Source organism: Rhincodon typus, unplaced genomic scaffold (genome assembly GCF_021869965.1).
Source record: "Rhincodon typus isolate 14 unplaced genomic scaffold, sRhiTyp1.1 hic_rhity00001899, whole genome shotgun sequence".
NCBI lineage: Eukaryota > Metazoa > Chordata > Chondrichthyes > Orectolobiformes > Rhincodontidae > Rhincodon > Rhincodon typus.
The window spans coordinates 1-25000 of record NW_025967537.1 but is presented as its reverse complement, the minus strand read 5'-3'; the positions used below and the strand labels follow the sequence as shown (position 1 = coordinate 25000).

Genomic DNA, 25000 nt, shown 5'->3' with positions numbered 1-25000 from the left:
CCTTCTCGAATAAGCATAATTCCTTAGCTAAACAGGGGATCCACTTGCAGGACTCTGCTAACATGTAATTTACTCAGAGGGCTATAAAGCAATTTCTGTGACTTCCTCCATGATCATGTATTTGGCACCTTTTTAGATTGATTGGAAGCCTATTATGCAAACTGAAACCATTAAAACACACCACCAGATTTTGTTGCAAAGAATTCCTTATTCAAGTAAATTAACTATATTGCTAAAAATAGGGCAAGGAAGTTTGGATGCTGGAAATCCAAAACAAAAACAGAAGCAAAAAGTCTCAGTGGAACTCGGCAAGTCTGGCAACATCAAATGCCAGGCTATAACCGTCACCAATAAGAGACAATCTAACCACCACCCACTGACATTCAAGGGTGTCACCAACACTGAATCCCCCACAATCACATCCTGGGGGTTATCAGTGATCTGAAACTCAACTGGCCTTGCCACATAAACATAGTGGCTACAACAGAGGTTAGGAATACTGCAGCAAGTAGCTCACCTCCTGCCTTCCAAAAGCCTGTCCCTCAACTTCAAGACACAAATCAGGAGTGTGATGGAATACTCACCACTTGCCTAGATGAGTGCAGCTTCAACAACATTCAAGAAGCTTGACACTATCCAGGATAAAGAAGTCCACTTGACTGGCGCTACATTCACATGCATCCACTCCCTCCAACACTGATGCGCAGTAGCAGCAGTGTGTACTATCTGCCAGATGCACTGCAGAAATTCACCAAAGATCCTCAGACAGCATGTTCCAAACCCATGACCATTTCCATCTAGAAGGACAAGGGCAGCACATACATGGGACCACCACCGGCTTCAAGTTCCCCTCTAAGCCACTCACCATCTTGACTTGGAAATATACCACACCTTCACTGTCTCTGGGCCAAAATCCTGGCATTCCCTCCCCAATGGCATTGTAGGCCAACCCACAGCAGATGAACTGCACCAATTCAAGGAGGCAGCCCATCCTCTTCTTCTCAAAAGTAACTATGGACAGGCAATAAATGCTGGCCCACATCCCACAAATGAAGAAAAAAAAATGTAAAGAGGAACGCGTAGATGTGGTGTAATTGGATTTCTATAAGGCATTTGATAAAGTGCCAAATTACAAGTTTATACATAAAAAACTAGTTCTTAAGTGCAAGAGATAATATATCAGCTAAACAATTCCTTATCCATACTAAGACAAAGCAGAAATCAGGGATAAGTGAATATTTTTCAGATTGACAAGCTGGAACTAGTGGGGGAAGTTACACAGGCATCCGTGCTGCAGCTCAACTATTTACAATCAATGATTTGTATGCTGGGACTAAACGCATGGCAACTAAATTTGTCTATGATCCCAACTAGGTAAGAAACGAAGTTGTCAAGAGGAGGTAGAGTCAGCAAAGGGATTTGTGAGTGGACAAAAACCTGATTAAAAAAAAGAGGAGTGTAACATCACAAAATGTGAACTTTGTCATTACCTGATCTGGCCTACACATGTCTCCAGATCCAAAACATTGAGATTGTTCCTTAACTGCCCTATGAAATGCCTAGCAACCTACTCAGTTCAAAGACAATTAGGGATGGATAGCATCAGTGGCAGCCACATTCCTAGCCACATCCCTTGCAGGAATGAATAAAAAAAGCTGAAGCAAGAACAGCAAACAATCTGTATGTTATTTAAATTGAAAGAGTGCGCAGAACTCACGAAATAAAGCAGGATCAGGATGACCTGGTACACAAGCCAAAAAAATGTTCATCTGCAGGTTCAGCAGGTGATTAGGAAGGGAAATTCAGTTTAACAGTATAACTTTGCAGAGTTTTGGTCAGACCCCATCTGGAGTACTGCATACAATTCTGCTCTCCTCATTTGACAAAAGATATAACTGAGAGGCAATTCACAAAAGGTTCAATCAACATATTGCTGGAATGAAAAACTTAATATCTGAAGAAAGGTTGAACAGGTTGATCTTTAGCAATTGGAGTTTAGCAAAATCAGAGGTGATCTTATTGAATGATACAAGATCCATAGGTGACTTGACTGTGTAGATTATTAGAGGATTTTTCCCCTTGCAGAAAAGATTAGAACTGGGGCATAGTTTAAGAATAAAAGGTCTCATTTTTAAGTCTGAGACAAGGAGAAAGGAGAAAGTTCGGGGGACGCAGTAGAAATCTCTTCCCAAAAAGCAGCAGAATCTAAGTTGTTGAATTCATTTAAGACGGAGTTCAATAGATTTTTGAAAGACAAGGGAGTCAAGAATTATGAAGTTGAGATCACAACCAGCTCAGTCATGATCTAAATGAACATCATCAAACGCTCAAAGGGCCCAATGGTCTGCAAGTTCTAAGTCAGTCCTTTTTCCTTCATTTAAGATTTTCATTTAACTGTGAGGGAAAAGCTGGTGACCACAGGTCTGCCCCATTTCCATGCCTCCACTCCACCAACAAAATGCTTTGCCTTTCTTCATCAACAGAAGCATTCAGTTCTTCAAAAGGGTGTCCTTTGTTTCACAGAAAAGTCCACAACGAAAATTAATATTAAACTGCTTTTTGAGATATAGAATTTTTGCTTCCAGTATTTTCTTTATTCCTTTCATTTATTTCATGTTCTGTTCAGTTAGGGAAAAATATTGATTAGCTTCCTTCCACCTGCAAGAGGTAATGAGAATGCAACCTCAAATTTAGGCAAGACCATCAGCTGCCCTTCTTTTGATGACTGAACAAGACAAATTTAGAAAGTCTGCCACAAGTGCCACTTATAAAGTCATCCCTTGCCAGTGGTGTGGAGCAGTCTCTAAATGCCTTGCTTGCAGGCCTGGCACATGTTTTGGAGCTTCTGAAACCATATTATGATCACAAATTCCTCCCCACACTGGCAGAAGTACTTACTACTATCACATGTGTAACAGCTGCTAAGGTACCATCTCCTGCCATTAGTGTTCGAAGAAGTACTCCATTTGTGCAAAATGTTAGCAATGTCTTCGGGGAAACCCTGAAACAAACAAAACAATTTTGATTTAGAAAACTTAAATGCCAGAAGCACTTTTATGCTTAGCAGCTTCGTTCATTATACCTGCTCTCCAGTCGAATCTGATAACCAATAGTCTGCCCAATCTTCTCACCCCGCTCTGCAGCAACCCTTTCTGCCACAGCAATAGCTGCAAGTCGCCTGGGCTGGGTACAGAATATACGACAGGGTATTCCATTCTTGTAGCAGTCATCGAGAAGGAACTGGGGTATCTGAAATATAATGCAATGGCAAGTGAACAGTCTTATAATTAAGCAAAGACTCAAATTAATAGCACTACTGCAAAAGTATTTGGAAATTTAAAAAAAAAATCACGTTCTTGACTTTATTTTCTGTGATCATGAGTGACACTGCTGTATGTTTTCCAGGAAGTTAAAAATATCAAACCAACATTAAAACAAATATGTTAACAAATACCAACTGCTAAAGCTTTTGTTTTAAACAATGAAAACAATTGGTATTGAAGTAACTGGAATTAAGAATAGCCAAGAACAGTAGTAAATGAATTATCAGCAAAATAAAATCTATATATTGTACTGAAATCAAGAGCTGGATATTACATACTCTGCTGGATATGTTTTCAGCAGGATAGCACATAAAATAGGGAGGGTCTTCAGCCCATGCTGTTCACATCTACTGCGAAGCTCACCCTATAACAGAGGATGGCTGGGTACTTAAAGCAGCAGCCAACACATCATATATAAATAAATAACTAAGTGTCACCTGACCTGGTTAAAAGCACAAGTGACCCCATAATACCCTGCCCACACATATTATGGTTAGTGAGAACAGGCAGACAGGAGGGGCAGCCTTTTTTTTTTTTTTTTAAAAATACAAGTTTCAAAAGTACAAGGAAGTGAGGGCTACTTTCTTCAGAGGGTGCCATTTGGGCATCAGGAGCACCAGCCCAGAAAATAGCTACCTGCCTTCTTCACAGCCCACCCTTCAAAGCCCACCCTTCAAAGCCCTTCCCAAGATGACAAGCTTCCTTAGCCTACGTCCCTTATTTACCTTGATCCAGATATCAATCTGACCTTCATTCTGGGACAAGTATCTACAAGTTAAGGGGACACACCTGTGTAGTTTTTCCAGATCCTGTTTCTCCAACTATTAAAGTCACTCTGTTCTCTTTTATGATTTTCACTATTTCATCCCGCTTTTCAAAAACGGGCAGCGACTGCCGAAAGGCGTCTAACTCGGAGTCTCCACGTTTTGGTGGAACTTGAGGAATGCCATTGTTGAGTCTACCACTGGTCTTATTCATCTCTCGGTTGTTTTCTGGAAGGGCAAAAACATGGAACCAACCGAAGTTCAGCTTGAAAATCAACATGAAAACCTAACAAACAGCACAATCAAGATATTACAATGTATCTTAAAAAGTGACAGGAGTTGTGCAAAATAACCTAACCAATAACATGTACTTTTAAGTCATTAAAAACAAAAATTGTTGCAATACTTTGCAGGTCTGGCAGAATTTGTACACAGACAAACAGTTAGCATTTTAGATCACTACTTCTTACTTCTCCACCCGCTGCCAGATTTTGAGTGTATTGCCAATATTTTCAATTTTTATTTCAAATTTTCAGAATGTATGTAATTATGCTTCTGTATATATTATTTTTAATTCCTGGACCAGATTGATACTGATTGCATATAATGACAAGCCCTCCACACAAGCTTCTCCTCAACCTTTGGTAAGTTAGATACCCTACGATTAGTATTTATTGCCAGGTGGTTACAACAATAGTTGAACTAATACCATTATGAAAAGCTATCATAAATTTAATTCCAATTGACAAAATATATTTTCACTGCCTTTGAAAACCCATACCACATTTTAAAAATACTTTGCCTAAATAGTGGACATCATAATGCATCAAAATCTAAAGACAGCTTCAAGTGGATTGTCAGTAAATTTCTAAACCAAACAAAATGCTAAAATCTACATTTTTAAAAACAGAAATATGTCTTAAATTACAGCTATGGGTCATGCTGTTCCGAACAGGAATATTTTTAAACAAGAATCCATGATTTTAAATAATGGCAATTAGAAATCTAAGTAACACTGATGCATTTTTAAACAACTTCAGAATGCAGCCCTGAAACAACCCGTTGTCCACCTGTTAGTTTCGGACTCTGAAAAGGTGACCAACTTAATTGGAATATTTTCAAAATTTCGAAAATGGAGATATGCCTGTCAAAAAGGTTTATTGCCTCCCTCCAAAATAAATAGTAATACATACCTGCTTCAACAGTTAATGCATTCCCACGTTCAGTTTTGGGCAAAAGGTCTGTGCGCTCTTTATTAGTCACAGGAAACCTCTGAATTAGATTGCGTATGGCATGCTTCATACTGTGAGTTAGTGTACAGGTCATGACAGCCTGAGCCATCTCAGAGCCATCTTTTTTCTTTATTGTAAGAAATCTGTGTGCCCCTTTTCTGAAAGGAAAAGATCATATTGTTGTGATACTTGCCAATTTGTCCTGCACTTCAATTCACTCAAGCATCATTCTGCTTTCTCTTAATTTCAGGCAGTGTCTAATGCACCATTTGAATAGATAATTTGATAAAAATATTCATTACAAAGACACCAACACACACTGTTGTTTTTGGGGTTCACAATCAGTTATCTAATATAGGCAGGTGACAAAACGCAAGTAATTTTCTGACAGTTTATTGAGTTTAAGGAACAGCAAGGAGCTGGGTTGTGACCGGGAACAACTTGGCATGAGCTGAATGCACGGGTTGTGTCCTGTGGCGACAGTGAATTTAGTGTGGGCCGGAGCGACGGCGGCAGATCAAGAGTGGGCTAGCAACAGCAGGCCGGTGAGACAGCCAGGAGCGGAACTTTGGCGAGGGCTGGGAAGCCCTGAGCAGGACTGTGGTGGAGGCATGGCGAGGGCTGGAAAGCCTGAAGCGGGACTGCGGCAGCGAAAAGGAAAGTCGGACTCTCTTAGGTCATCATTTTTTCTCTTATCTTATTCTAAGTTAATGTGAATGGAGCCATGTATATACGGTGAAGGTACACAGTTTTCACAGCCTTTTTACATTGAATACATGTGAAAACAGATGATTCGAATCAATTCAGTTCAATTCATCTGCTTGGTGAAGTCCAATTAAGACTACTGAGTACTAGCCAACGAAAACTGTTGCCCACCAGGCATACTTGATGAGAACCCCCAGCCCCCTCCCAAAAAAAAAACTCCTCTCCACCCTGGCATTTTTATTTATTCATTTCTGAGGGATGTGAGCGCTGCAGTCTGGCCAGCATTTATTGCCTGCCCCTAGTCACCCTTGAGAAGGTGGTGGTGAGCTGCCTTCTTGAACTGCTGCAGTCTACCTGCTGTGGGTTGACCTACAATGGCATTAGGGAGGGAATTCCAGGACTTTTGACATGTGACAGTGAAGGAATGGTGCTCTATTTTCAGGTCAGAATGGTGAGTGTCTTGGGGGGGAACTTGAAGGTGGTGGTGTTTCCATGTTTGTGCTGCCCTTTCCTTCTAGATGGAAGTGGTTGTAGGCTTGAAAGGTGCTGTCTGAGAATTTTTGGTGAATTTCTGCAATGAAGCTTGTAGACAGTACACACTGCTGCTACTGAGTATCAATGGTGGAGGGAGTAGATGCTCGTGGATGTCGTGCCAATCAAGCGTGCTGCTTTGTTCTGGACGGCGTCAAGCTTCTTGTGTGTTGTTGGGGCTGTACTCATCCAGGCAAACAAGGAGTATTCCATTACACTCCTGACTTGTGTCTCGTAGATGATGGACGGGTTTGGAGGAGTCAGGAATGAGTTACTCGCCCCAGCATTCCTAGCTTCTGGCCTGCTCTGTAACTACTGTGTTTATTTAGTGAGTCTAGTTGAGTTTCTGTTGTAATTAGTATATCATATTTCTAGGAACATGTAACTTCGGCTGTGTCAATCAATTGTCTGAACCTTTCTGGCAATTGGTCATAGGACAGCCCCTCAGAATGTTGGATGATCATTGTTCCCTTGTCCACTTTCATTTAAGGTTTAGTTTACCATTTTAAGAATAAACGCATTTTATTTTTGAAAACAACATACTATAATAGGGTGCGTCTAGCACCAGATATATGGTTGATGCTAGCTGAATGGGCAGTGCTACCTTTATAGATAGTAAGAACTGCCGATGCTGGAGTGAGAGATAACACAGTGTGGAGCTGGAGGAACACAGCAGGCCAGGAAGCATCAGAGAAGCAGGAAAGCTAACGTTTTGGATTGGGACTCTTCTTCAGAAATGGGGGAGGGGAAGGGGGGTCTGAAATAAATAGAGAGGGGGCAGTGATAGCAGGTAGGTGGGAGAAAAGACAGACAGGTCAAGGAGGCAGTGAAGCTAGTAAAGGTGTGTGTCGGTAGGTAGTGGTGGGGATTGGTCAGTGAGGTGGGAGAGAAGACAGACAGGTCAATGAGGTGGGGATGAGAGGGGCGGCTGGTCTTGGGATGAGGTCAGGGGGTGGGGAAATTTTGAAGCTAGTAAAGTCCACATTGAGACCATTGGGTTGTAGGCTTCCAAGGCAGAATATGAGGTGCTGTTCCTCCAGTTTCCGGGTGGCATCGGTGTGACATTGGAGGCGGCCCAGGATGGACGTCATCCAGGGAGTGGGAGGGGGAGTTGAAGTGGTTCGCGACTGGGCGGTGTTGTCGTTTGTCACGAACAGAGCGTAGGTGCTCTGCAAAGCGGTGTCCAAGCCTCCGCTTGGTCTCACTGATGTAGAGGAGGCCACATCGGGGACAGCAGATACAAGAGACCATATTAGCGGATGTGCAGGTGAACATCTGTTTGATGTGGAGGGTTTTTTTGGGGCCTGAGATGGGGGTGCGGGGGGAGGTATAGGGGTAGGTGTAGCACCTTCTGCGGTTGCAGGGAAAGGTGCCAGGGGCGGTGGGGCCGTTGGGGAGTGTGGAGAGGACGAGAGAGTCGCGGAGAGTGTGGTCCCTCCGGAAGGCAGATAAGGGCGGGGAGGGAAATAGATCCTTCGTAGTGGGGTCAGATTGCAGGTGGTGGAAGTGGCGGAGAAAGATCCGTCGAACCCGGAGGTTAATAGGGTGAAATGTGAGGACAAGGGCAATTCTGTCTTTGTTTTTATTGCGGAGAGGGGGTGTGAGGGCTGAGGTGCGGGCAACGCAAGAGATACGGTCAAGGGCGTTTTCGATCACTGAGGCAGGGAAGTTGCGGTCTTTGAAATAATAGGACATCTGGGATGCTCGGGAGTGGAACGCCTCATCCTGGGAGCAAATGCAGCGGAGGCGGAGGAATTGAGAGTAGGGGATTGCATTCTTGCAGGAAGGTGGGTGAGAGGAGGTGTAGTCTAGGTAGCTGTGGGAGTCGGTGGGCTTGAAATAGATATCAGTTTCGAGGTGGTCACCAGAGATGGAGACAGAGGGGTCCAGGAAGGAGAGTGAGGTATCAGGGATGGTCCAGGTGAACATGGAGTTGGGGTGGAAGGTGTTAGTAAAGTTGATGAACTGTTCAAGCTCCTCGTGGGAGCATAAGGCAGTACCAATACAGTCATCGATGTAGTGGAGGAAGAGGTGAGGGATAGTGCCAGTGCAGCAGTGGAAGAGGGACTGTTCCACATATCCTAGAAAGAGGCAAGCATAGCTTTGGTCCATGCAGGTACCCATGGCCACCCACTTAGTCTGTAGGAAGTGGGAGGGGTTGAAGGAAAAGTTGTTAAGTGCAAGGACGAGTTCAGTTAAGCGGATAAGGGTGTCGGTGGAGGGGGACTGGTTGGCCCTATGGGAGAGGAAGAAGCAGAGGGCTTTTAGGCCATCTACATGGAGAATGCAAGTGTACAGGGACTGGATGTCCATTGTGAAGATGAGGTGTTGGAGGCCAGGGAATCGGAAGTTTTGGAGGAGGTGGAGGGCATGGGTGGTGTCCCGGACGTAGGTGAGGAGTTCCTGGACCAGTGTGGGGTGGGGGGGGAAAGAGTCGAGATAAGCGAAGATAAGTTCGGTGGGGCAGGAGCAGGCAGAGACAGTGGGTTGGCCAGGGCAGTCAGGTTTATGGATTTTGGGAAGGAGATAGCAACGATGCTGCCTGGCCTGCTGTGTTCCTCCAGCTCCACACTGTTATCTTAGTGCAAACTTTATGTCTTTTGTAATTCTTCCCTTTATTTACATAAGCTAAAATTTTGTAGAGTTAATTACTGCTGCAATAACTTTAAATAAAATCGCATGCTATACAGTAAGTAATAGGAAAATTCAATGTTCACGGGACCCCAATATTCAACAGCACTTTCATAGTAAGTGGCCCTAGAACTTAGTACATTGATTGGGGAGGTAGGTGGGTGGGGAAAGCAAACAAAAAGCGATCATCACTTAGAAAAAGAATTAGCACTGGTAATAAAGTAAAGTAAAGATTTTAAAAGTGATAAATTTAAAGAGTTAATATAAACAATGGTGTTTACTAAAATATTGCCAAACTACACAGCCACAATAACTGAAACTTTGGCCATCATTACCACAGAGAGAGCTTGGCTGAGTGAAACTGGGTACATTAGTTCAGCAGTGAAAGAGCAAATGATAAGAGTGGGGCAAAGCCATGAAGAGATATATAAACAAAATCAACTGAACTGTTGACAGGCATAGAGCTGGAACTCAGCAGCAACAAAAGGCAATACATGATTGGGACTTGATGAGCAACGGAGTTTGTGGGATGTTGATGAAATGCTCAATGCACCGGCAGAATTTGATGCGAATGCAGCGGTAGGAGGTAAGGATAGAACCAGGTGATACAATAAGAACTTGAAACCACATTATAGGTAGAATGTGAGGTTTGAAGCTCAGTTAATTGTCAAAAATGCAGTAAGATTGTTCTCAAACCAGACCCAAGTGTGCAAAGTTGAGAATAGGGCTATAATGAAGATTTTCGTGCAAACACTAAAATTCTAGCATCAAGACAATAAACCTTTGATCCAACCACAACTTGATGTTAGGCAAGTAGCAGAATATATGAACTGCCTTGAATGTCAAAATGATGACAGCGAAGGAAAGTTGCAATGCCACCAGTGTAAACATGGATGCTGATTCTGTGCTTAGAGATAATACTGATAATGCAATGAGACAAGGTTGCATTTTTCCACATGTTCATAAAGTGTCAAATTCAGAAGCCCCATGGAGCTTTTCCATCTGAGAATCCTGGTAAGCTTTCTCTCAATTCTCAGCTGCTTACCTCATCTCTACAGTGTCACTGTCATGCTCAGCAGTGGTGGAAACACTCACCAGGAGCATTATGGTGTTCATCATAGCCACATTTAAACGCCAGCTGTATATCATTTCAAATGATGCCAGCCTGGTCTGAAGTAGTCACCAGGTACATGTGGTGCCCACAGTCTAAAGGAACGTGTAGCAATGCTGCTAGTAAGCGAATGATCTTCGGCTCTCCACAAGGATTAAATGCCACAATCTTCTCGCTGTTACCTCACACTCACTTTATCTCTGATGCTGCACCCATCTCAGCTCATCATTTAGCACTCTTAATATTGCACAGGGCATCTCAATTCCCTTCATCTAACCCAAACCTCCAAACTACTAATCCTTCCTTCCATCTTTGCTTTTTACTCACTCACTCAGAACATGTCACCACCTCTGGCTTTCTTCACCAAGGATTAACCAGCCCCTGACTGGACTAAGGACTGCTCTCCTCAGAGACTCAGACATGGTCATTTGGTTGAAGTGCATATAGTGCGCTTGCCACATACTCTAGGCATGACATTAACGTAGCACAGTGCTGTACACCAACACATCCATCAAACTTGACAGATCATTACGTACAAAATGACAAGCTACTTGGCTTTCTGACTGCACTAAAAGGCAAGCCAAAGATCCTGTGAGCACTAAGAAAGTAAAGAGGCTCTAGGATGCACCCTGCTCCCATGCATGAAATTGTACCTATCTCTGCATGCAATGCAACCTAGCAGAAATGTAAGGTCTCAGGGAGCTCCAAAGTGTGGTAGTCAAACACTGAACTGTATGAAAAGTTAGTCTGACATGTGCCATTGGGATGTGGAGAGGCTGGTGCTTTGCAGATGCCAACCTCCATACAAAAGGCACAAGCATTCACAAAATGTTGGAGAACCTGGTGAAAAGTCAGCAAGCTGCAGCTGCCAGGTTAGCACTCTGGTTTTAAAGTCAGGAATTGGTGTCCTCTCAACAGTACCCAGGAAAATAGGACCTGCATATTCTTGAGTCGACATAAGGTGATGAGATGCTAACACATGCAAATAGGCCCTCATCCTTCAATGCTCACTTGATTCTCACCCAGCCATTAAAAACTTAAGCAAAAATATCAGCCTTCTTCTGCCTCCTTGAAATCAAGAATCTCACTGATTTTTTGATTTTCATGTAGTAAATGAGTTGCTAGTTTGAGTTAATTTTGGGTACTTTTACAGCCTGATGGTGATTAATTTGCAACAATTTTCCATTTTGAACGAGCATAGTATCTTAACTGTAATTGATCTATTTATGTATCTGTTGTAAAATAGATGAAAGAAACATAACATGGTTAAATACAGAACGTCAAATGCAAATATATTAAAAGTCACAAAAGATAAATATGTAACATCTCATTTTACCCTGCTTGGGTTACAAGACTACATCATTTGGTCTGTACCATGTCTTCTGTAAAACTAAAGCTTTGCCACGGCATGTACCAACATGTCAAACATATCTCAACTCTTTGAAACTCACCCTTTGCTTTTAGAAATCAGGCCAAGGGACTGGGCAAGACGGTGAATGAATGCCCTTTCTGTACTAGTCAAGGAAGATGGAAATTCCATTTCTAGAAGAAAAAAAAATTAGTTGAAGCTAAAGCAAATGACTTATGTAATATTTTATCTGATTTTCACAATTTAAAAATCTTTTGGAGCATCAATCCTGGCAAGAGACACGACACATCATGTTAAAACTCCAACCTTGCAATTAATAGTGAAACATTCCTTTCTCAATCATTTCTATTAATTCATTCCAAATTTTAACAAAGCCACCACCCTTCCCTAAATGTAAAGTTTATTATATAAGGATACAAGACTCCACACACACAGCACCTGTTGGCAGCAAAAGACTTCCAAGTTAGTAAACATATCAAGAGTCTGAAGGTGAACTGTTAAAACTTTGAGCCACCAGACTGAGGCTATTTAACAGGATTACTGCCCAAGTATCAATTTTCTCATCAGTACACACCACAAAATTCCTTTACCTCGCTCGTTTTTTTCATTCAAGTTTCGGTCTCTCGTCAAGGGCATTGACAGTCAACTTGTCCCTTATTAAAACTATCCTGTAAAAACCCCCATCCCACTACTTCCAATTGCATATGCAGATGATTTATCTAGAAGAATTCAAACTGATTTGTTTTTTCTTTTGAATTCAGGATTAGAAAGAGTCAGCCATCACACCGTTCAAATTTGCATCAGTCACTTGATGAAGCTGTGGTTGATCTAAGTGTGCACTCAACTCCATATTCCTACATAACTTCAATAACTTCGAGGTCTTAATTAAGCAAAAATCTACCAACCTCCTTAAAAATAGTCAGTCAATCACTCTGCCTCTACCATTCTGTGGAGGAAGAGTTCCAAAAAAAAACCTCAACCCTCAAAAAAAAATTCTCATGTCAGTTTTAAATGGAAGAGCCCTTACTTTTAAAATGTATCCCGTAATTCTAGTCTCTTCCACAAACTGAAGCATTGTTTCAGTATCCACTGTATCAAGTCCTCTTGGGATCTTGTATGCTTCAAAAAGATCATTTCCGATTCTTGATACATGGCCATCCAGTCAAACCTTTCTTGTCAAGATAATTCTCTTACCACCTGTAAAAGTCATTTAGAGACCTGCAGCATTTTGGTGATCTATCTGGAAGAGTTTTTTGTCCAAAGTCTCCTTCACAGCAGCTGTTCAGCTCTGTGGTTTTTCTGGCTGCTAGATGGTCGTAAGGCTGTACCAACAATTACTTAAAAAAAAAAAAAAAACTTTTTAAAATTCTTCTTTTCTCTTCAGATATCTTGGATCTATTTCTTGATTTCTCCGCTATGAGTTTCTAGACAATGTTTCCCACTGCTGCCACCACCTTTTATCAAGTGGATTGATGCCACACCATGAGTTTGTGTTCAAGACTGATTGGTTAAGAAGAAACAAAGTCAACAACTGTCTTTGGCTTAGACTTCAAAGTAACACGATTTATTGTACATTAATACTAAATACTGGTATACATGATTATCATAGATACGTTAAGCTCTAATCTTACAATTATATTTGGTAAAGACTAACCTATTTTCCTTGTGTGTTTATGTCCATGTGTTTTCTCAATACTTCTACTTGAGCACAGTGTAGTAAAAGCTTGTGTCTTGTCTAATGCGGCCACTTCCAAATGATCTCATAATGTGCTATTTATGCTCAGTGATGCAAGTTCTCTGACATCATCATAAGCTCACTCCAGGGTCTGGAGGCCCTTCCACAAATCCCACTCAGTTTTCTCTTGTAGCCCTGACCATATTTTTTTAAAAATCAGGTGCTTAACCAATTCACATTTGTAAACAACAATTATGATGCAGATAGATTCATTCTCAGGAATTTCAGATCTCAATCACCTAATGTTTAAAATCTCTTTGCAAATATATCTGAAGAAGAATAATCTCAGCTTCATCCGCTTTCATAACTAAATGTGGAGGTGCCGATGTTGGACTGGAGTGGACAAAATCAGAAGTCACACGACACCAGGTGGTCGTCCAACAGTTTTATTTAAAATCACAAGCTTTGAGCGCTGCTCCTTCGTCAGGTGAAGACGTCAAATAATTGTGATTTCAAGTAAACCTGCTGGACTATAACCTGGTGTCGTGTGACTTCTGACTTCATAACTAAAGACCTTCTTGCCTAGATTTTTATAAATCTTTTCTGCACCTTCTCTTTAGCTTTCATATCCTTCTTTAATTGTGCCGCCTAAAACTGAACACAATGATCCAGTTGAGGTCAAATCAACGCTCGATAAAAGGTCTATCGCAACCAAACTGTTTTTGCCTTTATATACAAAGCCCAAGAATCCCATGCGCCTTTTTAATATCTTCTCAAACTGCCCTGTCATCCTCAAATGATTTGTGCACATGAACACAATATCTCTGTTCTTGTACACCCTTCACTATCGTACCCTATTTATTTCTTCTCATTATTCTTACCAAGAATGTATTTTTTCACGTTTCTTTGCATTAAGCTTCATCTACCACGTCTACCCATTCCCCCACCCAATGTCTTCTATAAATCTATCGATATCCTCCTCACAGTTCACATTTTCAATTTTATATCAAATGCAACTTTTGAACTGTCCTGTGGACCAAAGTCTAGATCATTAATATTGATCAAGATAAATATTAGTACTGGGATCTCTAGCAAACCTCACTGTCTACTTTCTTGACAAGTAACCATTCACCACTACTGTTTCCAATCACCAATCATCTTTGCATCCGTGCGGTCACTGTCCCTTTTATTCCAGGTGCTTCAACTTTGCTGGCAAATTATGTTGTACTTTATCAAACACTTATTGGAATTTCATGTGCAAAACCAACCACCTCTATCTCATCGACCCTGGTAATTTAAGAAAAAGTTGTATTTAACAAATGCTGCCTTTCTGTCATTCATCCACATTGATCAAGTGAAATTTAAAAGTGCAGCAACAATCTATGATTTTATGAAATGCATTGCTACTGCATTCACCTTTTTGATCACCGTATCGGAACCTCTCGAGGGCGATGTTAACTGCAATTTTCACTTCTTCATCAATCCGGATATCCTTAAATCCTTTGGCTTTAGAGGTAGCTTGGCTTGACTGGGCACTCCCAGGCCGTGGGGACACACTTGTAGGCCTCGACATATTTTAGACCTAAGGAGATAAAAATGATTTTGAAGTAGTTTAATGAATAAATCTAATTAATTTTACACTATATGCAAAAACTTTTAAGTATTTAAATAAAACTATAAATCCTACCTACATAACTGGGCTGGGTTTTGCTTATTTCAAATTAAATCTGATTTGTATTTTACAAGTTTGCACAATCACTTTCTTTTTGAAACTTCTTTAATGTTTATTATTTCTACATTCCTTATCAAGAATTACCATTACAAGTATTTATACAGGATCTTAGTGAGTAGTCCATTAAATATATTCAGCAGTACACAAAACAAAGCTTACTTTAAATGCTTTTTTCCCAGGCTGAACTGAAGAACACTTTTATTCTTTCATGGGTTCTAGGCTTTGTTGGCAAGTCAGCAATTGCTGCCCAATCCCTAACGGCCTGCAGTGCTGTTAGGAAGGAAATTCAAGGTCTAATAACCTTTCCCCCTTGTTGTCCCTGCATTACCTACTGCAAGTCCAGATTGACACACGGGCTTCAGGATCTAACCAGGTCAGTCCTGCAAAGTCAGCCACATTTAGTGATAAACATTATAGTATCCTACCCAGCGTACATTCTATGCCCCGACCACCTTCAATGTTTGCTTCAACTGATGTTCAACATGGAAGTGTCCAGATTCATTAGCTGAGGGAGAGCAGTAGTTGGTAGTCAGCAGGTGGTTTCCGTGCCTGCATTTGACCTAATGCCACGAGGCATCAATCAAGGTTGAAAGACTTCCAGACATATTCCCTCCAAACAGTGCACCATTCTACTGTCACCTTAAGTGGGACAGGACATAGCCAGGAATGATGTGGTGATATTGAGACATTGGCTTCAAGTTCTGGTTTGGTAAATATGAAAAGTGCTGCTTAACTATTCCTCCTTACCTATCCTACTAGTTTCAAGGACTTAGGTGTGCATGCTCAGGAGTCATTGAAATTAACATGCAGATACAGAAAACAATTAAGGCAAATAATATGTTGCCCTTTACAAAAAAAAATTCTAACAGGTTTGTCAAACGTGATATCCCATGCAAGGAAATACTGAGAAGGTGTTACGATGAACTGTTCACAAAACACTAGCTTTTGTTGGAGTACTGTGTCCAGTTCCCAGGGGTTGGTTAGACAGCTGGTTTGCAATGTAGAATTACTTCAACAGCATGGGTTCAATTCCCACACCAACTGACATCACCATTAAGGTCCCACCTTCTCAACCTTGCCCCGAGGTGTGGTAACCCTCCGGTTAAACCACCTTAGTCATCTCTCTCTCTCTCTCACGAGACAGTACCCCTATGATCCTCTGGGTCAATGGTAACTTTCCCTTGCTATTGTGCTGGGTATCACAACTTAGGGAAGATGTAAGACAGTAGAAAGTATACAGAAAGGATTTATGGAAGAGGTTCTAGGGATGAGGACTTCCAGTTACATTGGAGAAAAGAAGATTAGAAGGAGAACCAGTCGATGTAGTATATTTAGAAGTTTTTTGAAAAGGTCCCACACAAGAGACGGTAAACAAAATTAAAGAACATGGGATTATGAAGAATACACAAGCATGGGTTAAGAACTGGTTAATACTCAGAAAACAGACAGAAGGTATAATGGGTCATTTCAGGTTGGCAGACTGTGACTAGTGGGGTATTGCAAGGATCAGAGCTTGGGCTCCAGCTACTCATGATTTATATCAAAGATTTGGAAGTGAGGTTTAAAGTGTAATATTTCCAAGTGTGCAGGTGACACAAAACTAGATAGAAGTGACAGCTGCAAGATGCAAAGGGGATTTGGAGAAGCTACATTTGCCAGATACAATACAAATGAGAAATGAGAGGTTATTCAATTTGTTAGGAAAAATAAAATTACAAAATATTTTCAATTGGCAAGAGGTTGGAATGTGTTGAATTTCAAAAGGACTTAAGTGTCCTTGTTCAGGTAATTGAAATTAACATGCAGGTACAGCAAACAATTAAGGCAAATGGTATTCTGGCCTTTATTTGTAGAGGAATTGAGAACAGGAGTGAAGATGTGCTGCAATTCTATTCAGCCAAGAAGAGACCATGAAGTTTTGGTCTCCATATCCAAAGAAAGATATATTCAACCTAGAGGGAGTACAAAGAGTACAAATTAATTCCTGGGGTGAAAGTATTGTCCAATGAGGAGATACAAAATAGACTAGACCTAGATTCTCTACAGTTTAAAAGAATGGGAGGAAAGATCAACAGTGTAGGTGCAGAAAGAAGGCATCCCATTACTGCGAGGACTGGAATCTTAACAGTCTCACAATAAGTCATAGATGAGGAGTAATTTCTTTTCAGTCATTTTGTGTTGCAGCTTTTCCCCATGTAAATAATATTTTGTTTCCCCTTCCATCATGAACAACTTCACATTTTCCCACATTATACTCCATTTAACAACTTTTTGCCCACTTACTGAACCTATCAACATCTCTCTGTGAATTGTTTGCATCTTGCTCATAACTTGCCTTTCCACTTATTTTTGTGTTGCACTGTTTGTATATTTGCTTCCTGCCAAATTATTAATATATATATAGTAAATAGTTGCAGTCCTAGCACTGATCCCTGTGGAATCTCTTATCCCCACTCGCAGTTTCTTGTCTGTTAGCCAATTCCCTATCCACGCCAATATACTAAGTCCAACACTATGGGCTCTTATCTTATGACTTAATATATTACAAGGTACCCTGTCAAACAACCTCTGGAGGTCCAAATATAACACATCTTCTGGCTCTCCTCTATCCAGTCTGGTTGCAACTTCCTTGAAAACTCTAAATCAGTCAGACATGAGCTTCCTTTCATGAAGTCATACTGACTCTGCTTGATTATAAGTTTTCCAAAATGTTCTAATGTTACGTCCTTAATTCCAACATTTTTCCAACAACAGATGTTAGACTAATCAGCCTATAGTTACCTACTTTTTGCCTACTGCTGTTCTTCAGCAGGGCTGTCACATTGGCAGTTTTCCAATCCTCTGGGACTACTCCCATCGAAGGATTGAGGCTGCAAGAGTGCAGATTTAAGATTAGCAAAAGAAATTAAAAAGGGGCGGCATGGTGGCTCAGCAGTTAGCACTGCTGCCTCACAGCATCAGGGACCCTGGTTCGAATCCACCCTTGGGTGACTGCCTGTGTGGAGTTTGCACATTCTCCCCGTGTCTGCGTGGGTTTCCTTTGGGTGCTCCAGTTTCCTCCCACAATCCAAAGATGTGCAGACTAGGTAGATTGGCCATGCTTAATTGCCTGTAGTGTTCAGGGATATGTAGATTAGGTGGGTTATAGGGGAATGGGCCTGGGGGTATGGTCTTATGGTCAGTGTGGACTTGTTGGGCCAAAGGGCCTGTTTCCACACTGTAGGGATTCTATGATTCTCCAGAATCCATGGATTTTTGAAAACTTACAATCACATCCACCATGTCTGTAGCTACTTTTTGTTTTAAGGATATTAGGATGCAAGGCATCAGGGCCAGGGACTTACCTGCCTTTGGCCCCATTAGTTTGTCTAATACTACTTCTTTGGTAGTATTCTTCATTGTTGGGTCCTTATTCCAGTATCCTTTAGTATCTGTGCATGTTCAAAGTATCTTACTCCATTAAGACTGAAGTCGCTGGTTAGGCCAACATTTATTGACCATCCCTAATTGCCTAGCAGGCAGTTAAGTGTCAACCACATTGCTGTGGGTTGAGAGTTATATGTAGGCCAGACCCAGTAAAGATGGAATTCTTCTTCCCCAAAAAGATTTTGAACCAGATGGGTTTTTCCAACAATTGACAATATTTCACACAGGCTCAATGATTGAGCTTCCACAGCATTCTGGGGCTGAAAATTCCAAAAAATTCACCACTCTGAGTAAAGAAACGCTTCTTTAATGCTCAGTTTTAAGTGGCCTGCCCTTTATCCTGAGATTATGTCCCCTGGTTTCAGTCTCAGCAGCCAGAGGAAACATCTTCTCTACATCTACCCTGTCACATCCTAGAAGAATTTTGTCAGCTTCAATGAGATTGTCTCTCATTCTTTGAAACTCTGGGGAATGCAGATCCAGCCTTCACAATCTCTCAAAACAATCCCACCATTCCAGGGATTAATGTTGTGAACATCCATGGCGCAGTAGTGCATCAAGTTGATCCTTCCTCAGATTAAATGGACCAAAGCTATACTCCAGGCGAGCAGACAACTGCAGCAAAACATATTTTCTCAGGTTCATAAATCACCTGGAAATGAAGGCCATTTGCCTTCCCAATTGCTTGCTAAACCTGTATGCTAACGTTTAATGATTCATCAATAAAGTCACGCAGGACCCTTTGGACACCTATGCTTCCCAACCTCTCACATTTATGAAATATTTTGCATCTCAACCAAATAACTTTACACTTATTCACATAATAGTCCATCTGCAATGTCCTAGCTCATTAATTTAGCCTGTCCAAGTCCTCTTGGAGCCTCCTTGCATCCTCCCTCACAAGTTATGTTCCCACCTAATTTAGTATCAAAGCAAATCTGAAAAGATTACAACTGGTCCCCAAATCTAAATCATTTATATAGATTGTGAAAAAAAAAAACAACTTAACAAGGAGAGCAGGAGGTTGAGAGAGAGAAATCCAAAGAACAGGCCAAAACAACTGAAAGCACAACTGCCAGTGGTGGTGGGAAGGAAGTGGTGAATGCATTGGAAGAAGAGTTCTTGAAGGAATGATCACAGAGGAAGTTATAGATATGGTTTTTTTTTTTGGGGGCGGTGGTGGTAGCGAGGCCATGTCATCGAGTAAGTCATTATATATTTTGTTTAATTGCAATACATTGTTAAACAATTTATATAGTGAAGAAACTATATAGACTGGCTCAAAGCAACGTTTATAGTTTTATTGTTCAGTCAAACAAACTTAAGCTGACAAATTTGAACATGTTTTGAAGTGGGCACAACTTTTACTGAAAGACACAAGCGTCTTAAAATTGTTTCATATTGTAAAGAAGTATGTAACAGGTCTAGGAGACCATATATGGAAAGAGTGATGTATTGTGTCATTTATGTATATTTTAACATATTTTGAACATGAATTTTTGAATATGAAATAGTAGCATGTGGGTTTTCAGTGTGTCCAAAACAGTTTAATGATTAACATGTAACTACTTCTATAGCCATGGTGATTTATTTTAAAACAGTGTAAGAAAAAAGATTTCTTGCAGGGTAACTATTTTTCTTCACATTGTTCATTTGCACATTTCACCCAATATAAATAATTACGTATTAGGATCCCGTTCAGAAGGTCCGAGGTTGATTTCTTTCTCCTTTGATTAGGGTAAACATCCATAGCTTGGAGAAAAAGACAATTTTTTTTTAAATTTCAGGTTGGGCATTTCTGCATGATTCTTTGCTGAAGCTACAAGGGGTAATTACTCCTGGGAAATGGGGAAAGTAGTTTAGAGTTGTTAAAACATGTTACCTCATGGTAACAAGTTTAGTTTAAATGATCTAGACCAGGTACGTTTACTTAAAACTCTGAAGGGATGTGTGAAGCTGAGTATGTCTAAGTTCAGTTAAATGATGAATCAAGGAAGAGATTTTCAAATTCTCAAGATGGTGAATTAAAGTCAAAGTTGCATTATGCACTACAGATGTGAAAGAGAAGGAAACGCTCCCTGATTGTGTACTCTAAAGCAATACTGCTGAGATCAATAGGAGTGTATTTTACCTTGTTTTTCAAAAATCCTTAAATTTGTGTCATATATAAATTATTTGATTTATTCTGTTTTATCTCTATTTCTTTTGCATAGTAAACTTGTTTATTGTTAAACCATTGAAAGACCACCTTATTATAACCAAACAAAAATATGACCTATTAAGCCAAAATTCAGGCTTGAATATGACTTGTGCATGCACACAAACATTTGGTCTACAGCTGTGCACAAACATATTTATATATTACTTTGGAATTAGGTTTTATAATTAGTTTTGTAGTCATGTTTTAATCGTTTCATATGTACCATTTGCCACATTGGTGATTACAGTTAATCAAAAAGTGATGACACTACATATTAAACTGATACGTTAGTTGTTCATTCGTGCTGCCTTAATTTACCAATTCCACAAATTTTTACTAAGAGAGGCAAGATGTTACAAAAACAATGATCTTGTAAAATGATTGGTATATTAAAGAATGGATCATGAGACAATTGAAAGGATATCACCAAGATGACCATTACTTGCAAACAAAATCGATCAGGAATTGGCACATATTATTTAGCCAACGAGATTGATCATACACTAAAAGTGCTGGAGAAACTCAGGTCAGACAGCAGCTGTGGACAGAGAAACAGAGTTAATGTTTCGAGTCCAATAAGGACTCTTCTTTGGAGCTGTTCCATTGTTTCTACCTCCAAAGATATTGCCAGACTTGCTGAATTTCTCCAAGTCTGATTTTATGTCAGATTGCCAATGTCTACAATCATTTTCCTCTAATTAATCATGCATTAACAAGTCAACTGGAGTTCAAGATGTTTTTAAGTAGTAATCAATAAGTGTTAAAAAGGCCTGGGTTTTTAATGGCTCAATGCACAAAGGGGAAGACAGAATAAGAGGTTCTGTCAATTGAACAACATACCTGTGACCAGTGAACCTGTGTTGCCAACATAGACTGGCCAAAAAAACACAGCTTTTTGAAGTATTTTGTTATGATCACTCAATAAATTTCATAAAACTTATGAAAACATGGAGTTAGTCTTGTACCCAGTCAGGACCAGAAAATTTTAGATTGGGTTTCTCAAAATTTTTACAATTAAAAATGTTGAAGTTAAGTGCACCTCAAAGTCTCTCAAAAGGGTTGGATGAAGTTATAGAGATTGGCAGGCCATGGATGAATTTAGAACAATAAGATTTGCATATCATAAACAGATACTAACAAAATAGCTGAACTATTTATAAATAAGAAACCAGTTATAATATTTTACAAGTACAGAGGAGTTAAGGTGCACACAGCTATACAGATTAACACAAGTTCGGTTGCCATTAATAGCCAACAAAAAGCCAAACATACTTATCCAAGTGATCAAATGCAAGGAAAGACCACCAATGTATTTAGCAAAACAGGAAACAGCAAATGAACAAGATACCAGAAGATGACACTAAATTATAAATTTAAAAGATTCAAATAAAATCAGTAACAAGTGCAAAATCACAGTTATTTTGGACCAACTAAAACCATTAACAAGTTTTGAATAACTCTAGAACACCTTTGGGTATATTGGAAATAAAGAGCAATACAATTCCTTCAAGTAGAACAGAGGGGATAAGAATTCAGTTAGTACTGACACTGCAAAAGCAATTACTATCTGAAATTCTTACTTTGATATTTTACCCTAGTCATATTGGTCTAAATGATGAGATCACGATGCTGGAGGCTTTAAGCTTTAAACAATGGAATTTACAAGCCCGGTGGTGAACCCGTCCACCACTGATGGGGATTTCACTTTCAGATTACAGACTTTAATTATGCAGTTGTAATCCAGCTGTGGCGTCACAACAGAAACTGCTCTGTCGTGGATCAATGCCTAACTAGAAAAATAGCATAAATTATTTGTACTAAACAGAACGCTTTGAACCTAAGTGGATATCATTCAGAATAGGATAAAATCTAGTCTGAAGCCTGTAAATACGTCACTAGTTTATACCCTACATTCAAAAGCAAATAGTTGAAATGTTGGATATTACCAATCTTACAGAAAGGTGTCACACTTAATAGCGTGCCATGTTAATATCATTCAACCCTGAGGCCTTTGCAAACTCCCAGTTTATCCTGAAGTGGGGACAGGAGTCAGGGGTTAGGGGTCAAAGTACATCAGGTGAGGAGAACTCGATGAATTAAACCAGAAAACGGCTGGAACAGACTCACTTGTACCGGAGGCCGCGCCGCTCGCCTGGTCCTTCACTGGAGTCAAGATAAACGGCAGTCGGTGTCGCGAACTGAACACAAACAGGCCAGCAAGGCTTCAGTCACGACTATACTACCCATTTTGTCTCATCGAAACCAATAAAGAGGCCGTGCGCTCACCTGTCACAGCCACTCGGTTCCCCCCAGCCGCAGTTCGCCTTCTCGCTCGCTCCCACCGACTGACGTCCTGCTCGAGACCGCACCGCCCCCTCACGTGACAGCCGACAGCTACCGGCCGCGGCTCGAGCTCATTAGCTCCTTCAGGTTCTCCTGTGAAGATAGACATAGGAAAACGGGCAGCTTTTAAAGCAAAAGATGAAAACCCTGAAGCACCATTCAATCAGAAACGAATGGAAGCAAAATAAAAGACCGTTACTGCAGATCTTTTAAAAGAACAGAAACTCAGCAGTCTGACGGCATCTGCAGAGAAACATGCATCAAGTCGTGAAGACACTTCATCAGAAATGAGAAATGGCTTTGAATAAGTAACAAGGAAGAAAAATAAAAGGATAGATCTGCGATAGGATGGAAGGCAAGAGATTAAATGACGAGAGATTTCATGGTACAACAGTTGAAGAAAAATGGGTAAAAAAACAAAACGTATCTCGGTGAGGTGCTGCCCGGGGAATGTGGAAAGAAACGAGACAAAGCCGAAACTGTTGGTAGGAGAAATAAAACGGTGGCATAAGTTTTGATCAGAAATTGTTGAACTCACTATTGAGCTTAGAAGGTTATTGAGTGCCAAGTCAAAGCATGAAATGCTGTTCCTTAGTTTGCGTTGAGCTTCATTGGAAGTGCGTAACCGGGAATGATGAACTGTCGAATAATAAAGTACATTTTGGCATCGACTGGGATTTTGCGGGTATTGCTGCTAGAGCTGTGGTGGGTTGAAGGGGTGCTGCCTGATATAAAGAGCAGAACATATGGAAGAACGCATGTGTGTGAAGACGTACTGCATACGCCCAAAGAACAAAATTTAGAAGAAAATCAGACAGAATCCAGGCAGAGTTGATACGAGACACAAATCTCAAATGCAGACCGTTCTGGAAAATACAGGACACTTCATTACCCTGACTGCAATGGGATAACGAGATCAGAGCAAGGTGAAGAAGTAACAGTACAAAATCCAGTCATGCTTGCAGACTGACAACAGTGGTTCCATGAAGATGATCTGCCTTTGCCAGTACATCACACAAGCCAATCTTCCTCCATTAACTCCATCTCTACTTCTCGCTGTTTTGGGAAGGCAAGACGCCTCCCACCCAGGTTACATTTTCTTCCAACCTCTTCCGTCAGGCAGAAGATACAAAAGCTTAATCATGTACCAACAGATTCAAGAACAGCTTCTTCCCCACTGTTATTTTATTTCTGAATGGACCTCTCAAATTTTAAATGTAATGTTGTGGTCGCTGTTTGCACGCCTTCTGTGCAGCTGGAACATTGTAAGCTTCACTCTGTTCTATTATCCTTATGCACTGTGTATGGTATGATCTGCCTGCACTTTTCACAGTACCTAGATATACATGACAGTAATAAATCAAACTTTAAATGTGGAGATGGCCACCTCACGAGCAACAAAAATGGGACACAAATTAGAAGCACATTGAAGAGTGCTTAGAAACATGTAGAAAAGGGAGGTAGCAGAAGGGAAAGTGCTGCATTTCATGTGCTTGCATGGAAATGTTCTGTAAGTTGCTTCTGTAAGTGATTGAGTTGATCAAGGTAAAGAAGAGCACAGGGAAATGTTTAGTTGTAGAATCATGCTAGAGATAATAGAAATGATGAATGATAATCTGTTGGAGGTTGATGGATTGAAGAGTGAGGACGAGGAATGTTATCACAATTCTGGGAGGGAATGAAAGGTGTGAGAACAGAAGTGTGTGGAATATAATGGACACAGTGAAGAGTCCCATCAACCATATTTGGGGTGGTGGGGTGGGAGATTTCTTCAGAAAAAGGAACACAAAAGTGGAAGCTGGTTGGACAGGTGTATTGCCTGAATAGACATAACAAGTCTGAGAAATGCTGAGAATGGAAATAGCACCCTTACAGGAATCAAAACGTGGGGATGTATCATCAAGGTAGTTGAGAGACTCTGTGCTTTATGGTGAATATTAATGGTCTATTCCTAGAAG

The 25000-nt window shown here is 40.6% G+C and overlaps 1 protein-coding gene across 4 annotated transcripts; it reads right to left on the bottom strand.

Moving 5' to 3' along the window:
- Positions 1-2830: 2830 nt before the first annotated feature.
- Positions 2831-23617, bottom strand: LOC125481373 (3'-5' RNA helicase YTHDC2-like). Of its 4 annotated transcripts, XM_048592836.1 has the most exons (9): positions 23581-23617; positions 22986-23135; positions 22827-22897; positions 14758-14923; positions 11749-11839; positions 5281-5477; positions 4113-4315; positions 3083-3249; positions 2831-3001 (listed from the first exon to the last, which is right to left on the bottom strand). In XM_048592836.1, exons 4-9 carry the CDS (start codon positions 14912-14914, stop codon positions 2863-2865), a joined length of 954 nt encoding a protein of 317 aa, XP_048448793.1. In that variant the 5' UTR covers positions 14915-14923; positions 22827-22897; positions 22986-23135; positions 23581-23617; the 3' UTR covers positions 2831-2862. The 4 variants fall into 4 exon arrangements, with proteins under 4 accessions (XP_048448793.1, XP_048448791.1, XP_048448792.1 ...); XM_048592834.1 differs by lacking the exon at positions 22827-22897 and having other exon boundaries at positions 23581-23616; XM_048592835.1 differs by lacking the exons at positions 22986-23135; positions 23581-23617 and having other exon boundaries at positions 22827-22974.
- Between the last annotated feature and the right edge of the window lie 1383 nt (positions 23618-25000).

Coding starts and splice junctions, on each gene's coding strand:
- LOC125481373 (XM_048592836.1), bottom strand. CDS start 14,914: ATGTCGAGGCCTACAAGTGTGTCCCCACGGCCTGGGAGTGCCCAGTCA. Junction 11,840..14,757: donor CCGATACGGTGATCAAAAAG/GTGAATGCAGTA, acceptor TTTTTCTTCTAG/AAATGGAATTTCCATCTTCC. Junction 5,478..11,748: donor CTGATTTCTAAAAGCAAAGG/GTGAGTTTCAAA, acceptor TTTTCCTTTCAG/AAAAGGGGCACACAGATTTC.